This window comes from Ochlerotatus camptorhynchus, unplaced genomic scaffold, assembly GCF_037179485.1.
Source record: "Ochlerotatus camptorhynchus isolate MF236.1 unplaced genomic scaffold, CSIRO-AGI_Acam_v1.1 ptg000328l, whole genome shotgun sequence".
NCBI lineage: Eukaryota > Metazoa > Arthropoda > Insecta > Diptera > Culicidae > Ochlerotatus > Ochlerotatus camptorhynchus.
Window position 1 is genome coordinate 1,733,226 of NW_027040816.1, and position 20,191 is coordinate 1,753,416.

At 40.6% G+C, this 20,191-nt stretch overlaps 1 protein-coding gene across 2 annotated transcripts in view; it reads right to left on the minus strand.

The window, feature by feature from the left end:
* The window catches only part of LOC135708168 (retinol dehydrogenase 11-like), a 30,765-nt gene extending 17,014 nt beyond the window's left edge, over window positions 1-13,751 (minus strand). Inside the window, exon 1 of one of the 2 annotated variants that reach the window (XM_065230167.1) lies at window positions 13,011-13,751. In XM_065230167.1, coding sequence (XP_065086239.1) covers window positions 13,011-13,117 — 107 coding nt within the window. In that variant the 5' untranslated portion in view covers window positions 13,118-13,751. Of the gene's footprint in view, window positions 1-1,464; window positions 1,515-13,010 lie in introns of those variants that run through there. The other variant, XM_065230168.1, reaches the window with a different exon arrangement.
* Window positions 13,752-20,191: the final 6,440 nt, after the last annotated feature.

Below are 20,191 nucleotides of genomic sequence, written 5' to 3' on the forward strand. Positions count from 1 at the left end.
GTGCAGTACCCGGAAAAAATAACCAAACAATTACCATAAAATAAAATACAATGACAACCAAATCTACTGCCAACATTCGATCTTATTGTGCGTATATTGTACAAGAGATTTTAACATATTGTTATTACAATAGATGTACAAAAGGACCCATACAGTAAGGGTCTTCAACAATAGAACAACAATACAATTAATGTTGAATGGCTCAAGTTTGTTCGGGAAAAAGTGATTTTTCGTATGGTTAAGATACATAACAACCCCCTTGTTCTATTGTATATTTCCCCATTTACCATAGATTCTATTGTGGAAACAATACATTCTATTGTTATTTTATCGTTGTGTAGAATACGATTTATTGTAAATCCAATAAACTCTATTGTATAGTTACAATACCTTATGGTTCTTTATTTTACGGGTAGGCCAATGATAATCGATTCCTATTGGATTGATAGTTTAAACGCAATTAGACTAGAACCGATATAGTGGGAATGGATGTAATGTCGGCCTAAATGCCCCTAATTTGGGCCCATACATAAATTCAGTAATCGACTGAATTTTCAATAGCGATTTTCATTACCGTCTTAGATCCATAGGCCCACATTAGAGCCATTTCCCCTATGTTTTAATATGCTAAAGGAAAACCAACTGACAAGTTTCATTATTGTAAACGATAAAGAGCATGACTTATCAATTGAACAGACAAACCGCCGAAAACATTACACTTGATTCCGCCGATTGCAGTATCGATAAGCTTTCAAAGCTGTATTCAATCAACTGATCTGCTTCGCCATATGTTTTTACATTTTCACGGACAATTCACACATCTACCTCGTTGCCACTGGTTTGCTCCCAATGGGGGCGCACAAGCACAGCTCTAGAATTTTCCCGAAGCACGCGATCAAATGATTCGCCCCCCATAGGACGAGCAGATTGTTCAGCTGAACGTCCGAGATATCGCGGTACTGCAACACATAAAGAGGAGATAATTTTACGCTTTCGATCGAAATTGTTTTGTTTTGCTCTGCAGCTCGTCGACCGCGACGCATTACCTAGAGCCCTATCGCTACATCCATACGTATAAAGTTGCTGGAATCCATTATCTCGTGATTTGTTTTCGCGAATTTCCATCCGGCTGCTTTGATTTATTCAAACATCAGCATATTAGGAAGGGAAGAACCAACTGTCAATTGCTTCTGCGCGAATAATTAAGACCGATTTGGAGGAAGTTGAGTCCATTATTGCTAGAATCCCAGCCCAAGCGACAATCAAACCAATTCTGCGGTGGACATCGCCAAAGGGAGACACCAATTTGCAATTCAGTCAGTGCGAATCGCGTCGTCGATCAACCGATCAATTAAATGGCCACCGGCAACCTTGGAGCTTTCTTGACCGTGCAACTGTCGTCTGCATTGCAATTAATGGCTTCAATTTGTGCACATTATATTCCCGTACGTGCTATCAACTTACATTGTTTATGTATCTTTTTTTTGTTATCGAGGATATAAGTATTATCAAACTGACTTAACACTTCTTTTCTTCTTTCAATGTCGGTTTAACGAAAAAAAAAATTGGAGCTTGTAGCATTGGGGCAACTGAATCAATACTGTTTAAATTTAGACCTAAAATGGTTCGCACTCTTCAGGCTGTGTACACGCGCTACTAGCACCTCGAAGTTATTCTCGAGATAAACTTGCGAGTGGAATTGTTTCACGTGGTCTTATCTTATCATACCCAATTGAAACTTATTTGCTTCTAAAATTCGGTCGCTTGTTTTGCATTTATCATTTACGATTTCTATTTGACAATCCCATGGAAGATTGCTTGCCCCAGGTAGTGGTTCGCAAAAATAGAATTAAATTATTAGTGCGTGGTAAATTTAGAGTTGGCTACTCATTGATTTTTCATAGTAATGAATAACGAACAATTTTGCTAAATGTTACTAAAGGTTTAGCATGACACAATTTGGACACGAAAGTGTTTTCGGTAATGCGTATTACTTTTCATAGTTCAATCCCAAGTTACAATTTTGGTTTTATGAGGGTTCTGAAGACCACGATTTAGACGTGTAGCATGCTTTAAAATCTCGATTAATACTACTACTTGGGATGTAACAGATATACCAACAATCAATACGAAACTAATGATTTCAAATTGGCTCACTACTTGACTAGCCTATTGGTCCCAAGCAAACGATTAACACACCCCATTCTAGTCGAAATTCTAGTACTACACAATGTTTGTTTTGATTAGCTATGAAAGTTTGACAGATAAAATGAGGGGTTTCCCTGTGTTTCGAGGGATGAATCGATTAGCTTGGGACCGAAGATAGTACCAGAGCTGAGCCAAAAAGTTGAGCTCGTTTCTTTGGGACCTTCTGGTCTTAGAGTTACCTCTATGGATATACCACCCTTAAAAGCATTACAGTCCCATATGTATTTTTGGCAGAAATTAGTAATCCATTAGAATCGATTGTAAACCACCCGAGTTTTACATTGTTACAAGTTTTGTTAAAAAAATATCGCGAAAAATACCAAAACTAGGCTGTCCTAGAAAATTTTTCAACAGCGTTTCTCTCGGCTTGCTATATACATAAGTAGGTATTATGATTATTGTAAGACCATTGTTTCAGTCTTCCTTCTTACCATAAGCCATTGCTCGAACCAGGGCTGGCAATTTTTTTTTTTTTTTTTTTTCTTTATTAAAGAGATTTTTAGCCTTAGGCTAGTTCATCTCTAATAAGGGCTGGCAAATGTCTTTTTCAATTAAAGATCTCACGATACAGAGATACTTCTGTCACTATCATTGGATGAGAAAACGATGATAGAGACTGTTGCGACAACCACTGGGTCGTCACCGGGCGATTGTGCGACCGGGCGCTCCCTCGACTTGGTCGAATGACATATCGTATCAGGAATGACAACCGTTGAAATCGAAAACAGTAATCAGAAGTGTTTTTCTAAGAACCACGTTAACACAAAGTGAAATTCATCAGCTTGTGGAATTATTTAATATTGATATAAACCTAATTGCCTTTAATAACTACTAGAATAGTGGTCTGGATTAGTAAAATCTAAATATTATAGATCCATAAGTCATTTAAATTATTACATTCAGAATTTAATCTAATTAGTTTCCTAACCTAGATTCACCACTACCTAAATCTAAAGTTGAAAATAGGATAATTGGAATCTAAATTCGTTATTCTAATACTAAAATGTAAGTACATTTGATACCTATATATCGTTAAAATTAAAACCTAAATAAAATTGCAGCTTTGAAGCTGTAAGTAACAGCTAGTAGAATTTCAGTGTTTTGTTTCCAAACTATCGCAACACAGACTTACTTCAAAATATCATCGATTTTTTTTGCCATGACAGAAAGTAACAGTGTTGTAATCATCGTAATTACTAGTTTATTTAATGCTATTAAAGTTACTTGTACCGTGGAAATCTTAATTATATATTCACTCCACCGATTACATACGGTTGTTTGCTTTAATTCATCCAAATCAGTTAGAAATTTTGATGTCAAAACCGCATAAGAATCATTCTCATGAGTGCTTGATCATTGAAAATTGGTAGTTTCGTCTCGTGATAGTGAGAGGACCTGTTTTCTCATCGTCACATGACGGCGGTGATATTTTCCAGCTCTGGCTCGAACTACTCTTCGTGCACGGCCTATCATCTTTTGCACGAGGCTTGTTCCCACTTGTTTGGCTGCCAAATTCAATTTCTGCTTGAAATCCTACAGGTCAATTGCAGTTCTACCCTTTTTCTTTAGTATGTGCTTCACAACTGACCAGTATTCCTCAATTGGCCTTAGTTCCGGAGCGTTGGCCGGATTCATCTCCTTGGGAACCACTGCTTGCCAAGTCCGGCCAGAATATGCAATCCACCTTATGCTGCTCCAGAAAAGGCAGTAGTCTCTTCCGTAGGCACTCCTCCTGGAAAATTTGCTGATCCCAGAAGTAACGAAAGTTTCGCTTTTCAGCCCACAACTGCAGATTGCTTGCCAGACAAGGCACTTTTTGGGGATTTTCGATTTTTTTTTACTTTCATCCGGGGCACTCTTCCGGTCAAGTGAGGTGTAAAACTTCTGCCCAAGAATTTGATGGAAAACTGCCGGATAGAACGGTATTTTTGTTTGGAGCATGCAGGATCGAATTGCTACGTGCTTGCTCCGGTGAAGACATGATTTAAAAAAAAAATTCCCCTACTGTGATTCTATACATTCTTACACGGTAAGAAAAAAGTACCCAACGGCCAGTTCACTTTTTTTTACCTACTTTTGACTACTCAACAAACAATTCACAGTCACAAATAAGCATACACATTGAATAAATGCTGTATAACAGTTTACAATGCTGAATAAAACAGGATGTTGAATTATGTGCTGAAAAAAGCTCATTGAGATCAATAGATGCGCTTTTATTCCGCTGTTTGCTCTGATATGATTAATTTACTTATTAAAAGCTTTATAATCGTTGACTGTCTTCCTGATTCAGAACCTGAATCAGTGTAATTTGCACATACATTGTCGCTTTAATTTGACTGTTTTAAATTGCTTTAATAAAATGCTTTATTAGACGTTTTTTCTAGCTCCATTGTTAGATTTCATTGCATTGCTTTACAATATTGCTGTATAAAGGTGAATACAGTCAGCAAAATAGCTCTTTTACCACTATGCGTCCATGTTTTAGTTGAATGCTTTGTTAATGCTTTATAAACGACGTATTAGATTCATTATTCCACAACACTGCCCAAAAAACAATTCAGAGTCACAAATAAGCACATAGATTGAAAAAATATTTGATAACAGTGTACAATGCTTAATAAAAACGGGTTGTCAAATTATGTGCTCAGAAAACCTCATTGATGGTGCACCTTTATTCCGCTCATTGCTCTGATTTGATTAATATAATTATTAAAATCTATACAAACGATGACTGTCTTCCTGATTCAACACCAAAAGTTTGATCTAATAACAAACTGAATCAGTGTAATTTGCACATACATTGACGCTTTAATTCGGCTGTTTTCAATTGATTTAATAACATGCTTTATTATACGTCTAATAATTGTTTTCTAGCTCCATTACTAGATTCCATTGCATTGCTTAACAATATTGCTGAATAAAGGTGAATACAGTCAGAAAATTGGCTCTTATACCACTATGCGTCCATGTTTTAATTGCATGCTTTGTAAATGATTTATTCAACCTTATTCAACACCAAATATTTCGATGTCGTGGTTGAATAAATTCTCCAGATTTGTGCGAACAAAGACTGAACAGAAGTTATTATTTAAAATAGTACAAGTATTATTAAGCATGAAGTGGAATAAAATCGTCAAGAAGTCGTTTCGTCAATAGGCAATTGTTTATTGGGTAGTTTGTCTCCTTTTCTCCTACTTATGTTGTCAAAAACTGAGGAGCAAAACCACCCAACAGGGGTAGGAAAGTGTGGGAACCCAACGTTGAGTATAATCATATTACCTACTGTTGGGTACAACTAACTTACTTTTGGTTAAAAAAGCCAGTGGAAAATTCCATACGAACTGCACACAAGTAAATGAAAATTACTTTGACCTGCTTTATCTACTTTTGGGTTCCTGCACTATAGTGCCGAGATGAGTGAAAAGAACTTAATTTTGGGTTCTTTTTTCTAACCGTGTAGACTGTGTCCCATTTGATGAATTTTCACTTAAATTTGACACTTCGAAAATAAATTATAATGTTGTAAAATCCCTATGTTGTTGATCGTCCGATTTGCGAGTAGGTGTTTATCAAAATTGATTTTTGATCTGTCAGAAATAAGTCTCGTACAATAGCAGGTTTAATTGATAATTCTCCATCTGTCAAGTTTAAGTGAAAATTCACCAAATGGAACACAGCATTAGCTTACCTTAAAAGAATTGTGTATAAACTATTGACTTAATCAAAAAAGTGACATCAGAGAAAATTTTCACATAAGATTGTTCACGATTCTACAATTGCAAAAAATTATCATGGACTTTTTCCCCTAAAGAGACAAAAGGATACTTTTTCCGACAAAGCTGTAGAACTACTCAAATTATGAAACTTTCTTGAACATACCAATGTTCTATGTCTAATAGTTTTGGAGATTTGGACCGTTTTCTATGATTACCCCTTTAATTTTAGTTTTTAATTATTAAATTTTTATTTAAGAATTTCTCATGCAAGCAAAAAGGGGAAATCAACTCTGCACTTTGTGCCGATACACAGCATGGGACACTGTTCGGCACGTTAAGGCACACTTTGAAAAGTAGGACTCCAATAATATAAAGGAAAAATGGCATCACTGTTGAGTGTTGGCATTTTGCCAATCGTTGCTAAGGTTTACTACTCTGTTCAATACTTTGTTTACTCAAACATTAAGCTGGTGAGAGAATTTGGTATCGTTCTGGACAAACGATTCGTTTTCGATTGAAAATGCCCGATGGTTGCCATTGATGGTAGGTTTGGAAGGCCACACAAACTATTTCATCTATATCGAGCAAATGAAACCCAACTATATTACGGGGATGGTGGAACACCTACACTATGCTGTTATTCATATGAAAAGGAGAATACCATGCATCTGCGGAGATCGGATTTAAGTTTGGAACGGTTTGCATTGAGCATCTACACGTTTAGAACTTTTGGCGAGATTGTAGTATTGAGTATTGTAAAACTTCACCAAAACTCATTATGACTCGTGAACTTTTCCAACGCTGCTCACATTCACGCCAACATGCTGGAGGCTTCTTATTTTTGAACTAAACAGTTTGTATTGTCGTGGGTATTCAATTTCGAAGCGTACAAGGGGGAATGCGTATGCGTACGAAGGATCAGAGCAGGATCTTCTGCGAGAGCTGAGCTACATTAACAATTTTGTTATGGAGAATGAACAATAACGAAGAACGAAAGCTTATCATAGGGAAAACGGCCAGATTCGAATCCCGGTCTTGCCGAGGATCTTCTGGGATGGCCCTGCACTTTTTTTGGGATATTATCTCCAACAATCAGTTTTTTTTTTTAAATATGGACTTCAGCTGGGGGATGTCAATACGTAATAATCCCAAATATATAAGCTCTTGAATCACGAATTGCCCTCGATTATCATGTGTGTGGAGATGAGAGAATTGAGCAGAAACTGCTCTAGTTCTCCTACAGACGTACAGGCGCTTCCGCTGAAGTCTGCGGTGGCCGAAAATCCTGTTTTAGAAACACGACGATGTTTGATAATTTCCATAGATGATACATTGCGGTAGGAGCCACAACCGGGTAAAATTAAAATATAAACTTCTGGATGTCCAAAATATCAAAATAAATGTTGATATAAAATAGAGTCTTCTCCTCCAATTGGATGAAAAAATTAAGTATTTAAATTTCGATCTGTTAATAATATTGTAATAGCTCCGGCTAAAACAGGTAATGATAAAAGTAATAATACAGCTGTAATAACAACAGATCATACAAATAAAGGTAATCGATCTAATGTAATTCCTGAAGATCGTATATTAATAACAGTAGTAATGAAATTTATGTAGCTTGGTGTAGCTAAGGCATCATAATCAGCGATACGATAGGTTTGGGTGATATCTTTGTTGAGACGCACTTCTGAGTCGTTCAGATGATTTAAAACTGGTTCGACGATGTTGCTCTTAGGGTGGAATTGAACTCTCGCCCGTTCAGGTTCTGGGTTTACTTTATTCGGGGAGAAATTGATATGCAGAAATTCATCGATCGGATTTCTCATTTGTTTCTGTACACCTGCACGAAATCAACAGTTCAAAGGGACGTCGAGCCAGAATCTTGTGGACGGGTTGAATTCCTCCAGCTCCTCTTCCACCTTCCGACCCGCTAACGCTCTTATGAGAATGAAGGTGAATGTTTGCCATGATCAGAGATATTGAGAATGTAAACACAATCACAAAAGTCATAGCTTTTAGGGTTGCCAAACTCATGAAATATTGACACTTTGATACACGCAAACCAAAAATCTATTACAATAAATGTTAGTTCCGTTTCCTATCATCCTCTGTTCATGAACATCGCAACGAATGTTAGGAATTGACCATGCAAGCGATGTAATGGTTTTTTGTCTTTTTTTATTTCGTGTTAGCGTGGATATTTCGACAATACCAGTAAGATTGTAGAACGACGCACATTGTAGAACATTGTAGAACGACGCACACACTTGCCTCGAATCTCTCCAGCAGAAAAAGCATACGAAGCCGAGTATGCGAGAAAATGAGCGCTTCATGTTTGCTTTTAGGCTATCCATATTCAGGAGCATGGAGAGAGCAGTGGAGAAAGCACAGGTCTGATAATCGAAGCGTTCTTGGTTCGAGTTCAGTCGGCAATCGGATTCCTATTTTTTCGACATAACTAATTTACCTCCCTAATACACTCTAGATTTTTCGGTCTCCAATTTTCTTGCATTGGACCGCAGCTATGTTTATCGCATCCTCGGTTCATGCGGTCTCCACTAACATCCTCTGATGATGAATCCCACATAATTGTAAGCGAATCTTACATCCCTCGGTTGGGTGTAGGCACACTTTGATTGAGCTTGACAGGCACGCTCGGCACAGCGCTTGGCATAGCTTTCGGCACAGCTCAATCACTCGGCACGAATTAAGGTGTGCAGAGTTGAGTATCCTTTGGAAAGCAATGTTCTAGACAAATATGAACAAACTAAAACTACATGTTTTTGCTCAAGACAGTATGTGCTATGTGCATTCCTTGTAAAGTTATAGCACTTTTTGGGGTTTGATAGTTCAAACATGAGCAGTTCTTTGGCAGACAAAAGCTATTGAACACTCCATCTAAAAATGCTAGAACGTTTTTAATCTCACTTGGAGTAAACTCCTTCTCTGTAAAAGGAACTGATAGACTGAGATATTGAAAGTGCAAAACTTGATCTATAGTTGACAAATTTAATTCTGTATCATTTTTGCAAGTGTTCAGGAATATTTTTGTTGAGAAAAAATGCAAAATTACAATAGTGACTTAGTGGTTATGATGTTGCGGATTTCTTGTGTGTGAATAGCTTAGGTGCAAGTCTCACGGCAAATATTTCTGCTCACAACACTCTTTTTGACGTTTTCATATTCACCACCAGATGAATCGATCGCTTGGTTCCTATTAAAAAGGCGTATTTTGATTATTCTAAAAAATCGTTATTCTGTGAAACTATATCTGTACAACGATATCAAGTTCGAAAATAATATAACTCAGTATACCTGGTAACGTTGTTACTGCTGATTGTTGAATTTTTTGCTGATTTTCAGTGTTGCCATTTTGACAGAAGATGGAATTGCTGGACAATTCAGCAGTATCATTATGCTGGATAGTTTGCTAATCTTTCATCAAGTCTAAAACCAGCAAAACATTTCTGATTCTCAGCCATTTAAATTTGGTGTGAGAGACGAATTTAATTGATAATTCAAACTGAATTAAAAAACAAAAGTTCATGGAAAATTTTGAGTTTTGAGCTTTGAAAATTCATTGTAAATTCTAAAAGTAATTTTGATTATGTTTTTACAGATATTTTTATAAGTATTTCAAGGAAATTGTTATACATCATCAAAAACATGCTGACAGAAAACTCAAGTGCATTCTGATTTTTTTTTAAACTAGTTCGTTTATTTGGTAGGCTCAATTGCGTTAGCTTTACGGAGCCAATAGTTCATTGTTCTTTGTTTGTAACAAAATTCACTTAATTCTATGTCTAGTAGGAGTTGGGCCGAATACTCCCGGCTTACTCGAGGTTAGAGAGGTACATTGTCGAAGGATAGGATCAGGGGAGGAGCTTGGGGGTAAGGTTTCGTTGTCTCATCAGAGTGTTGTCGTCAGTGTGAATGGTAGTGCGGTTCTAGTTTCGTCTGGAGTTTGACCGGCTATGGTGACCAGTGGGCGACGATGAGACTCATTGAGACGGGGCGACAAGACAAACAAAAACTATTAAAGGACAAAAGACAAATGAATTAAATTCTTATACTAGACATTTGAAGAAACACATAAACCGACTGCATATAGCAGATATCGCGAGTTCCCAACGCGTCTCTGATAGGAACATAGGGTTGTCTTCCTTGGGCCTCAAGGGTATTCAAAAGTCGCTCTCTGGCGGCGTAATTATCCGTACATTGCCAAACTGCGTGAACGATGTCATCGTTACCGTTTCCGCACCGACAGATGTTGCTGTCCACGAGGTTTATTCTATTGAGATGAGCATCTAGCGAGTAGTGGTTGGACATAAGTCTACTCATCACGTGAATGAAGTCACGACTTAAGTCCAAGCCTGTAAACCACGCTCTCGAAAAAACATTAGGAATAATTGAATGTAACCATCGTCCAAGATTTCCATTGTCCCATTCGGTTTGCCAACTCGAAAGGGTACTCTGACGCACTAAATCGTAAAATTCATCGTGTGAAATTTGCCTGTCGTAAAATTCGCCTTCCTGCGCGCCCACCTTTGCGAGAGAGTCCGCCTTCTCATTGCCTGGGATTGAGCAATGTGAGGGGACCCATACAAAGGTAATCATATATGATATATATGACACTAATCTTCTCCCTTACCTTTGAAAGGAAATAAGATGAGTGCCTACCTTGTTTCATCGACCGAATAGCCTCAATCGAACTGAGACCATCCGAGAAGATGAAGTAATGGTCTGCGGGCATGATGGAAATCATCTCCAATGCGAAGTTGATGGCTGCCAGCTCAGCAACATAAACGGAACAAGGTTCCTAAGGCTTTCGGAAAGCGCTAGAGTTTTCATTGAAGACACCGAAGCCAGTGGATCCATTGAGACGTGACCCGTCTGTAAAATAACTTTTCACGCAATTGACGTGTTGGTACTTTTCAGTAAAAATACGTGGGATAATAATAGGTCGAAGTTGATCGGGAATCCCATGAGTTGCTTGTTTCATGGTCAGATCATATTCAATTGAGGAACTGCGATTGGTGAAGTGAGCACGGTTTGGAGTGTAACAAGGAAGACACATATCTGACGATATGTAGTGGTGGTAGATTCTCATAAATCGAGATTGTGTGTTCAGCCCAAGAATTTCTTCAAAATTTTCAATTATAAGTGTATTCGTCACTCCGCATTTGATTAGTATTCTGAGAGAGAGCTCTCAGAAACGGTTCTGGAAGGGTGTTACTCCTTCCAGAGCCTCGAGATTCATGTTATGCGTTGATTGCATAGAGCCGATAGCAATACGCAGACAACGACATTGAATTCGTTTCAATTTTATTAGGTGAAATTTTCTTGCCGAGAGAAAGCAGAAAGAGCCGTACTCTAGAACAGAGAGAATTGTTGATTTATAAAGCGTTATAAGGTCTCCCGGATGAGCACCCCACCATGTGCCGCAAATTGAACGGAGAAAGTTGATCCTCTGTTGACATTTTTGCTTCAAATACGTAATATGGGTATTCCAAGTGCACTTTGAATCAAACCAGACCCCAAGGTACTTGAAAGACAATGATTGAGTAATGTTTCTGAACAAAAGATTAAGATGCATTTGGGCTGGGTACCGCTTTCGAGTAAACACTACCAGTTCAGTTTTCTGCGGTGAGAATTCGATCCCTAGATTCCTAGCTCAAGAAGACAAGTTATCTAAGGAACTTTGCAATGGTCCTTGCAAGTCCATGGCATGTGGACTTCTTACGGAAACCACACCGTCATCTGCAAGTTGTCTTAGCGTGCATTGTTCTGCCAAACAGTTGTCGATATCTTTGACATAAAAGTTATAAAGAAGAGGGCTGAGACATGAGCCTTGGGGCAGGCCCATGTAGCTAATTCTGGAAGTTGTCAGTTGTCCAAGGGAAAAGTTCATTTGCTTTTATGACAACAAGAAATTATTTAAAATTCCAGAAAGTCCACATCTGTGCAGATTGTCTGACAAAATTTCAATGGAAACTGAATCCTTAATGTCCTTAATGTCCAAGAATACTGAAGCCAATTGCTCCTTTCCATTCACAGCAAGACAATTTAATTCTGTATCGTTAGTGCAATGATCCTGCTGATCTTCTTCTTCTACTTCATCATCTCAAACCTAGTGTTCTAGATGCACTTCCACAGATTATTAATTAAATTTTCGAGAAAATGATCCTTCGGAGACTCGATCAGTGGGTCGAAACAAATAACTATTTGTTTCGACCCACTGATCGAGTCTCCGAAGGATCATTTTCTCCAAAACTTAATTAATAATCTGTGGAAGTGCATCTAGATATAGTTATTTCTATATATTTGGATTATATCTCAGATGTATACTTTTATCAGGAAATGTGAAAATGTGTTCCGCTTGACTAAAAATTATGCCCTCAACACACGTTTCGAAGTTTTTATTTTCACTACCAGATACTGAATCAATCGTTTAGTTTCAACCAGACGCATACTAACATTCGACTATCATATCCTACTAATTATATGCCACGTCTAGGATGTATGTTTATAAGCAAAATGCGAAACTCCTGTAGCTAAGTTTGATAACAGCTACTGATAATAATTATTCAATTATTCAAAACATGCTCCATTACTTACGGAATGCTATAATTATTGTCAAGTAACTCTAAGACAATTGGCTCTATGCAAACGCTGCCATCCGAAGCGGTCCTCAATCAAACAGTATTGCAGAAATCGCAAGCGCCGCTATTATGTCAAGATACGGTCATTGATTACAACGGTGATAGTTTCCAGCAGGTAATTAGCAGTTGTGGCTTCCTGCTTCGATTGCCTTGCTGATCGACTTTTCCCCTTTCGAGTGCAAACGTTGTCACATGTACGCTTAATTCGAGACATTATTTTATCGTATACAACAAGTGTCCAGTGTGCAAATTCCCAACCAGCAATTCGACTGCTTAACTGAGACACATTTAATGGCAAGCAATGGCAACTTGCTTGCCTTATTATGGCACCAAGTTCATGTGCGTTTGTGCGTTTGCCAATTGGCGCAGCCTTATCGAATCGCTCCGATTAATCGCTTTTCCCATACACCTTGCTTACCTTACGAAGTAAACGAACGCAAAGATGAGTAGCCCGGAGGCCAGGCAGATGCTGACAATCATGAACGTATCGTCGGTCTTGTGGGTCATTTCGAATCCACCTCTCATTGTCCGAGTGACTATTTCGCACAATTTTTCGTGCGTGGGTTATCTAACTGTTCGCAAAATCAATTGCTGCCCGAATATGTAACAGACGATCATAATTCAGCACCTGCCGTGTGGAACATCTAGGGCTTCTCTATGTAGGCCCAATAGGTTACTCCTATGCTCACTGCTTCTCTGCTTTGCTTCGGGCGATGCTCACGTTTTTCGATGTGCGGTTGCAAAAATTAATAACGTTCACTTTTTTTTTTGGCACACTTAGCACGGGGTCATTAAAGGCTATGTTGATGATGCAGGTAGTTGACTCCAAAAACTATGAAAACATGTTCCTTCAAGTTGGTAGCATTCAGTCGCTAATTGATTCGCGGGTTTGAATTACACTTTATCTTCCAGTTCGATCTTGATCATGGGAACATCTACAATTGATGCATTGTATATCCGTATTATCGAGTCTCATCCCTTATTTCACTATCTACCACGCATTTCGTTGAATCACTCCAAAAAAACTCAATTTCATATGCCATTAAAAATGTCACACAAATTATCCTTTTCAGGGAAGCTAACTGCCCGTAACTAATCGACACCGGATGCTACGAAATTGCGTGCGCAGTTTGGGACTTGTTAACTTCGAGTAAAATCAAACGGCTAACTCGATCTCAACGCGACGGCCGCGATCGTGCGAATGAGCAGCCCAGGTTCCCACCGCGATGCCGACAGCTCATCAAAAAAGTGTTTGGCGCGTGTTTTGTTCGGTGCGCTGCTACTTAGTCGAGCGTGGGATACGCTGAACAAAGTAGGCTTACATTGTGCCGATCGCGAGTGCGCCCGTGCATGTGCCTGCTGAGATCAATTGATTCAGCCGGACGATGTTGCATGCGTGCGGGAGGAAAATGTTGCACTACATTTCAATGTGGCAGGGGAAATATAGAGTTAAATTGATAATATTTTTCACGCAATGAGGGTACCTATGGGACCGTCTAGGAAGTATCCATCATTGGAGAAGTTGGTGCTCTCACCACGTGGCACTAATGTGCATGTGGACTTTATATATAAGCTATATACATTGATAGGGTAGAGCACTACTTCGGCCTAATCGCCCATTTTGGGCCAATCGAGCAGAAAACACCAAATAAATCCATTGTTTGAGAGTTAACAAGTCAATTCGTACGGTACGATACTTTAGTTCAAAAGCTACCGAACAAAGTCAAAGAGATCGCGTGGTATGAATGTTTACACCCATTTTTCAAAAGAAGCGTACCGACCGAATCAATTTTTATCTTCATCCGATAGGCCGAAGTGAATTCAATGGCGTTTGAATGACATTTCAATGCATTAGCCCTAATTTAGAATCCATGGGGTCAAGAAGCAGTGTTATATTTTCAACAATATCTTAACAATTTGTTTCTCTTTAGCAAATCTTACGGTACGTACGGAATGACATTTAGAAGTCATCCGCAGTGAAAAGATTCCATTTTGTGAAAAAAAAATTCAAGGGACAGCCCAATGTGGTTGTACGCCATGGTGACGTAGGACTACGTGGTCTTATATAATAAACCTTATTTTTTAACTGCAGCAGGAGCTTGTGTTTTGTGTAGGAACAGGAATTTGAGCGGGATTCTCTCTATTTATACTCTTTAGTATGACGTGCTTGACATAGATGGCCCACAGTGACTCACGAAGAGCTACTGATTCCGATCAATAGCGGTGCGGCTTCTTCCTCCGTCTATAGTTGGTCATGTTCACTGCTTGCAGGCAGCCTTTCGTTGTGTACTGGAGAACTATGTTCAACGCACCGCGCAAGAGGCACTGCTGCTGCAGCTGAGCTGATGCCGACAACCGGACACTACCACACATGGTGATTGGAACTGAATTCGATCAGCGGTTGAGGCCAGCCTTGGTAGCTAGCTGCTTGCAGGCAGCCTTTCGTTGTGTACTGGAGAACACCACCACTCACCACGCGGTGATTGAATAAACACCGTTCAGTTAGCCCGGATGGAATTCAACTTTGAAATCTGTGTTAGAGAAATCGGTTTTCGCAGGCAATCGGTGATAATTTTAATTTTCAAAGTAACAGTTGCACAGTCGTGCAATTTTCAGTAGTGACTTATTAAAAAATGATAAAGTTTTAAATTTAACAGCTGCGTTGAAATATATCTGATCGATTGGTGATAAATTATTGAAATTGGTCCAGGGGCAGCTGAGTTATTTACGTTCAAAATCATTCATAATTTTATTACATGTTCCTATTCCGCTACCAAAAAGTGTACTCCCATATCAAAATCACATACATCAAAAAATCCACTCGAAAAATAGAGGCAAAGGGTGGGTTGTGCTTAGTAGGCCCAAAATTATATCTAATATCTAATATCTACAAAATGGTGAGTTGACAACCTGGAAGGAGCGGAATACCTAGCCCTGGTCCTCACAAGTTCCTACTTCACGCCTCCTCGAGTCATATGATAACAAAAGACTACCAGCTGAAACATGGACACAGCTGGGTGGCGTAGCCTGGGCAATGTTGCCAGTCCGACAATAGCAAAGTGAAGAGGTGCGACGCGAACACTGGCGCGGTAACCATAGTACGGTGATAGAGGAAATGCTTCACTAAACCTGAGTGTCTATTCACCATGGAGGTGCGGCTCAAAACGGCGTCTGCTCTCCATGTTAGGAGCGGCTGATCACCGTCCTAGTGCCAGCGTGGGACTCTAAACAGAGCTGTGCACGATGGTCCCCCGGCGAGACAGGGGGTTGGGGCAGGCCCAACAAGCCGCCCTGAAAAAAAAAAAAAAAAACAAAGTTGCAAATACCGAAGAAAGAAATACGGATCGGAACAATCGGCACAGACCTACGCGACGACATAAGGACTACGATTGGAAACTCGGAACATGGAACTGCAAATCGCTCGGCTTCCCGGGTTGCGATAGGTTAATCTATGACGAACTTCAACCACGCAACTTCGAAGTCGTAGCACTGCAGGAACTTTGCTGGACGGGACAAAAGGTATGGAAAAGCGGGCATCGAGCGGCTACTTTCTACCAGAGCTGTGGCACCACCAACGAGCTGGGAACCGGCTTTGTAGTGCTGGGTAAGGCGAGGATGTACAAGTTGAGGATTAAGGGCCGTTTCTTCAACTACAGCATCATCAACGTGCACTGCCCATACGAAGGGAGACCCGACGACGAGAAAGAAGCGTTCTATGCGCAGCTGGAGCAGGTGTACGACGGCTGTTCGCAACGGGACGTCAAAATCGTCATCGGCGACATGAACGCTCAGGTAGGACGGGAGGCAATGTATAGACCGGCAATCGGGCCAAACAGCCTGCATGCCGTATCGAACGACAACGGCCAACGATGCGTGAACTTTGCAGCCTCCCGGGATATGGTAGTTCGAAGTACCTTTTTCCCCCGCAAGGATATCCACAAAGCCACCTGGAGATCACCTGACCAACACAGAAAACCAAATAGATCTCGTTCTAATCGACGGGAAATTCTTCTCCGACATTATCAAAGTCCGCACGTACCGCACTGGGTAATTGCCAAGATTTGGGAGGAGGAGATATTACCGGAGGAGTGGATGGAAGGTGTCGTATGCCCAATCTACAAAAAGGGCGACAAGTTGGATTGCTGCAACTACCGCGCGATCACACTGCTGAGCGCCGCCTACAAGGTACTCTCCCAAATTCTATGCCGCCGTCTGTCACCATATGCAAGAGAGTTCGTGGGGCAATACCAGGCGGGATTCATGGGTGCCCGCGCTAGCACGGACCAAAGTTTCGCGATTCGGCAGGTTCTGCAGAAATGCCGCGAATACAACGTGCCCACATCATTTGTTCATCGATTTCAAATCCGCATACGACACAATCGATCGAGATCAGCTATGGCAGATTATGCACTAGTACGGATTTCCGGATAAACTGATGCGATTGGTCAAGGCGACGATGGATCGAGTGATGTGCGTTGTTCGAGTATCGGGGACACTCTCGAGTCCCTTTGAATCTCGAAGGGGGTTACGGCAGGGTGATGGACATTCGTGTCTGCTGTTCAACATCGCGTTAGAAGGTGTGATCAGAAGAGCTGGGATAGACACGAGTGGCACGATATTCAGGAAGTCCATCCAGCTCCTTGGTTTCGCCGATGACATTGACATTATGGCACGGAACTTTGAGATGATGGCGGAAACGTACATCAGACTGAAGGCTGAAGCTAGACGGGTTGGACTTGCCATCAACGCATCAAGGACAAAATACATGAAAGCAAGAGGTTCTAGGGAAGACAATGTTAGCCTCCCACCCCGAGTTCAGATTGACGGTGACGAAATCGAGGTGGTCGATGAGTTCGTGTATTTGGGCTCACTGGTGACCGCCGGAAATAATTCCAGCAGAGAAATTCAAAGACGCATTATGACAGGGAATCGTGCCTACTTTGGACTCCGGAGGACGCTCCGGTCGAATAAAATTCACCGCCGCACGAAGTTGACTGTCTACAAGACGCTGATTAGACCGGTGGTCCTTTACGGCCATGAGACCTGGACTATGCTCGTGGAGGACCAACGCGCCCTTGGTGTTTTCGAACGGAAGGTGTTGCGTACCATCTACGGTGGAGTGCAGATGGATGACGGAACGTGGAGGAGGCGAATGAACCACGAATTGCACCAGCTGTTGAGAGAACCATCCATCGTCCACATTGCAAAAATTGGGCGACTACGGTGGGCTGGGCACGTCGTAAGAATGCCGCACGACGACCCAGTGAAAATAGTTCTAGAAAGTGACCCAACAGGAACAAGAAGAAGAGACGCGCAGCGGGCAACGCGGATCGACCAAGTAGAAGGCGACTTGCGAACCCTTCGCAGACTATGAGGCTGGCGAAGTGTGGCCATGGATCGAGTAGAGTGGAGACGACTTCTTCGGACAGCAGAGGACAACAAGGCCTTAGCCTGATTGGTAAGGTAAGTATCTAATATCTATCCTGATCATCTAGAAAGCTGAAAGATGAATCAGTTCATAATTTTCTCACTATGCAGCTCTAGTGTGCATGTAAAATTCCAGCATAGACTATATCTCAAGATTCCGAACCACGCACCCCTCATTTTATCTGTCAAACTTTCATAGCTAATCAAAACAAACATAGTTTAGTACTAGAATTTCGACTAGAACGGGGTACGCTTAGAGATGTACTTGGGACCAATATAGGGTGGTCAAGTAGTGAGCCAATTTAAAATCGTTAGTTTTCACCGGTTGGTTCTACCAACAATCAATACGAAACTAACGATTTTAAATTGGCTCACTACTTGACTAGCCTATTGGTCCCAAGCAAACGATTAACGTACCCCATTCTAGTCGAAATTCTAGTACTACGCAATGTTTGTTTTGATTCGCTACAAAAGTTTGACAGATAAATGAGGGGTTATTGGTTTTTCTTATCTTTCGAGGGGTGAATCGATTAGCTTGGGACCGAAGAGAGTACCAGAGCTGAGCCAAAAAGTTGAGCACGTTATTTCGGGACCTTCTAGTCTTAGAGTTACCTCTATGGTTCTACCATAGAGGCAACTCTAAGACCAGAAGGTCCCGAAGAAACGAGCTTAACTTTTTGGCTCAGCTCTGGTACTCTCTTCGGTCCCAAGCTAATCGATTCACCCCTCGAAACATAGGAAAAACCAATAACCCCTCATTTTATCTGTCAAACTTTCATAGCGAATCAAAACAAACATAGTGTAGTACTGGAATTTATACTAGAATGGGATACGTTAGTCGATTTGCTTGGGACCAATAGGCTAGTCAAGTAGTGAGCCAATTTGAAATCGTTAGTTTCGTATTGATTGTTGGTTCTACTGTGTCGATTCAACTCACCCCTGATCTGGCAGTCAGTGTTCAATTTACGTGACATCGAATAGAGCAAGTCCAACATGGACCAGCTTTTTTATCGTTCACTTCCAGCGAATCCTAACACATAAAGTAACCAACGATAAAGCAAAACGCTTGCTTGTACTACCATGATAAACTCTCTGATGGAAGTTGTAGAAGGATAATGATAAACTCAGGCTGCATCACAATTGGCGAGTTAAATTTAACTCGTGGTTAAATGTGACAGACTAGAAGTTAAATTTGGCTGAGTCCTGTTTGAAAACAGATCGATCGAGATTTTCGGACATTAAAAATAACTTTCGAAATGTCACTTTTAACCACGAGTTAAATTTAACTCGGCAATTGCGACACAGCCTCAGCATCATTTTTTTTGAACCCTATTAAACCGAATGTTTCCATCGAGTCACCCCTCGTGTACCAACACTATTGACGAGTGCACGGGTGAACTTTTGTTCATCTATTGAACAAAAAGTGACACAACAGCGGGGCCCTGTTTACTAATTATGAACACATGAATAATGCTCACGTAACATTTGAAAAGGGCATATCAATTTTTGTAAATAATTTGCTAGGTCCTTTCCACGAGAACCGAAGTACGTCCACGCAAACCAAGAGCTCTGTCGGTAAGAGGGGAATTTCCCCTACCCGATGGAGATGTTAGTTTGCGTGGTCGTATTCGGTTCGCGCGAAAAAGGCTTAGCAAGTTTTGTGTACGAAAGTTGATAGGCCGGTTTCAAATGTTACGTGAGTATTATTCATGTGTTCATTTATAGTAAACACCCAACAAACAATTTTAGCTGCAGATTAGCTTATACAGTCAAAATTTGCTTATGCAGCTAATTTTTGCCTGTATAAGCTAGGTTGCAGCTAAAATTGTTTGTTGGGCAGGGCCCCGCTGTTGTGTCACTTTTTGTAGAGTGAGTGAACTCAAATCCATCCGTGCACTCGTCTATTGACGAGTGCACGGATGGATTTGAGTTCACTCACTCGACAAAAAGTGACACAACAGCGGGGCCCTGTTTACTAAAAATGAACACATATATGTTCATTTTTAGTAAACAGGGCCCCGCTGTTGTGTCACTTTTTGTCGAGTGAGTGAACTCAAATCCATCCGTGCACTCGTCAATCGCACGGGGTTAGATTTTGACATTTCTTCTTCACTCAACGTTTGTTTGTAAACATTTCGCTAGTCTAAACACTGCCGTGCTGCGTACGGTAGT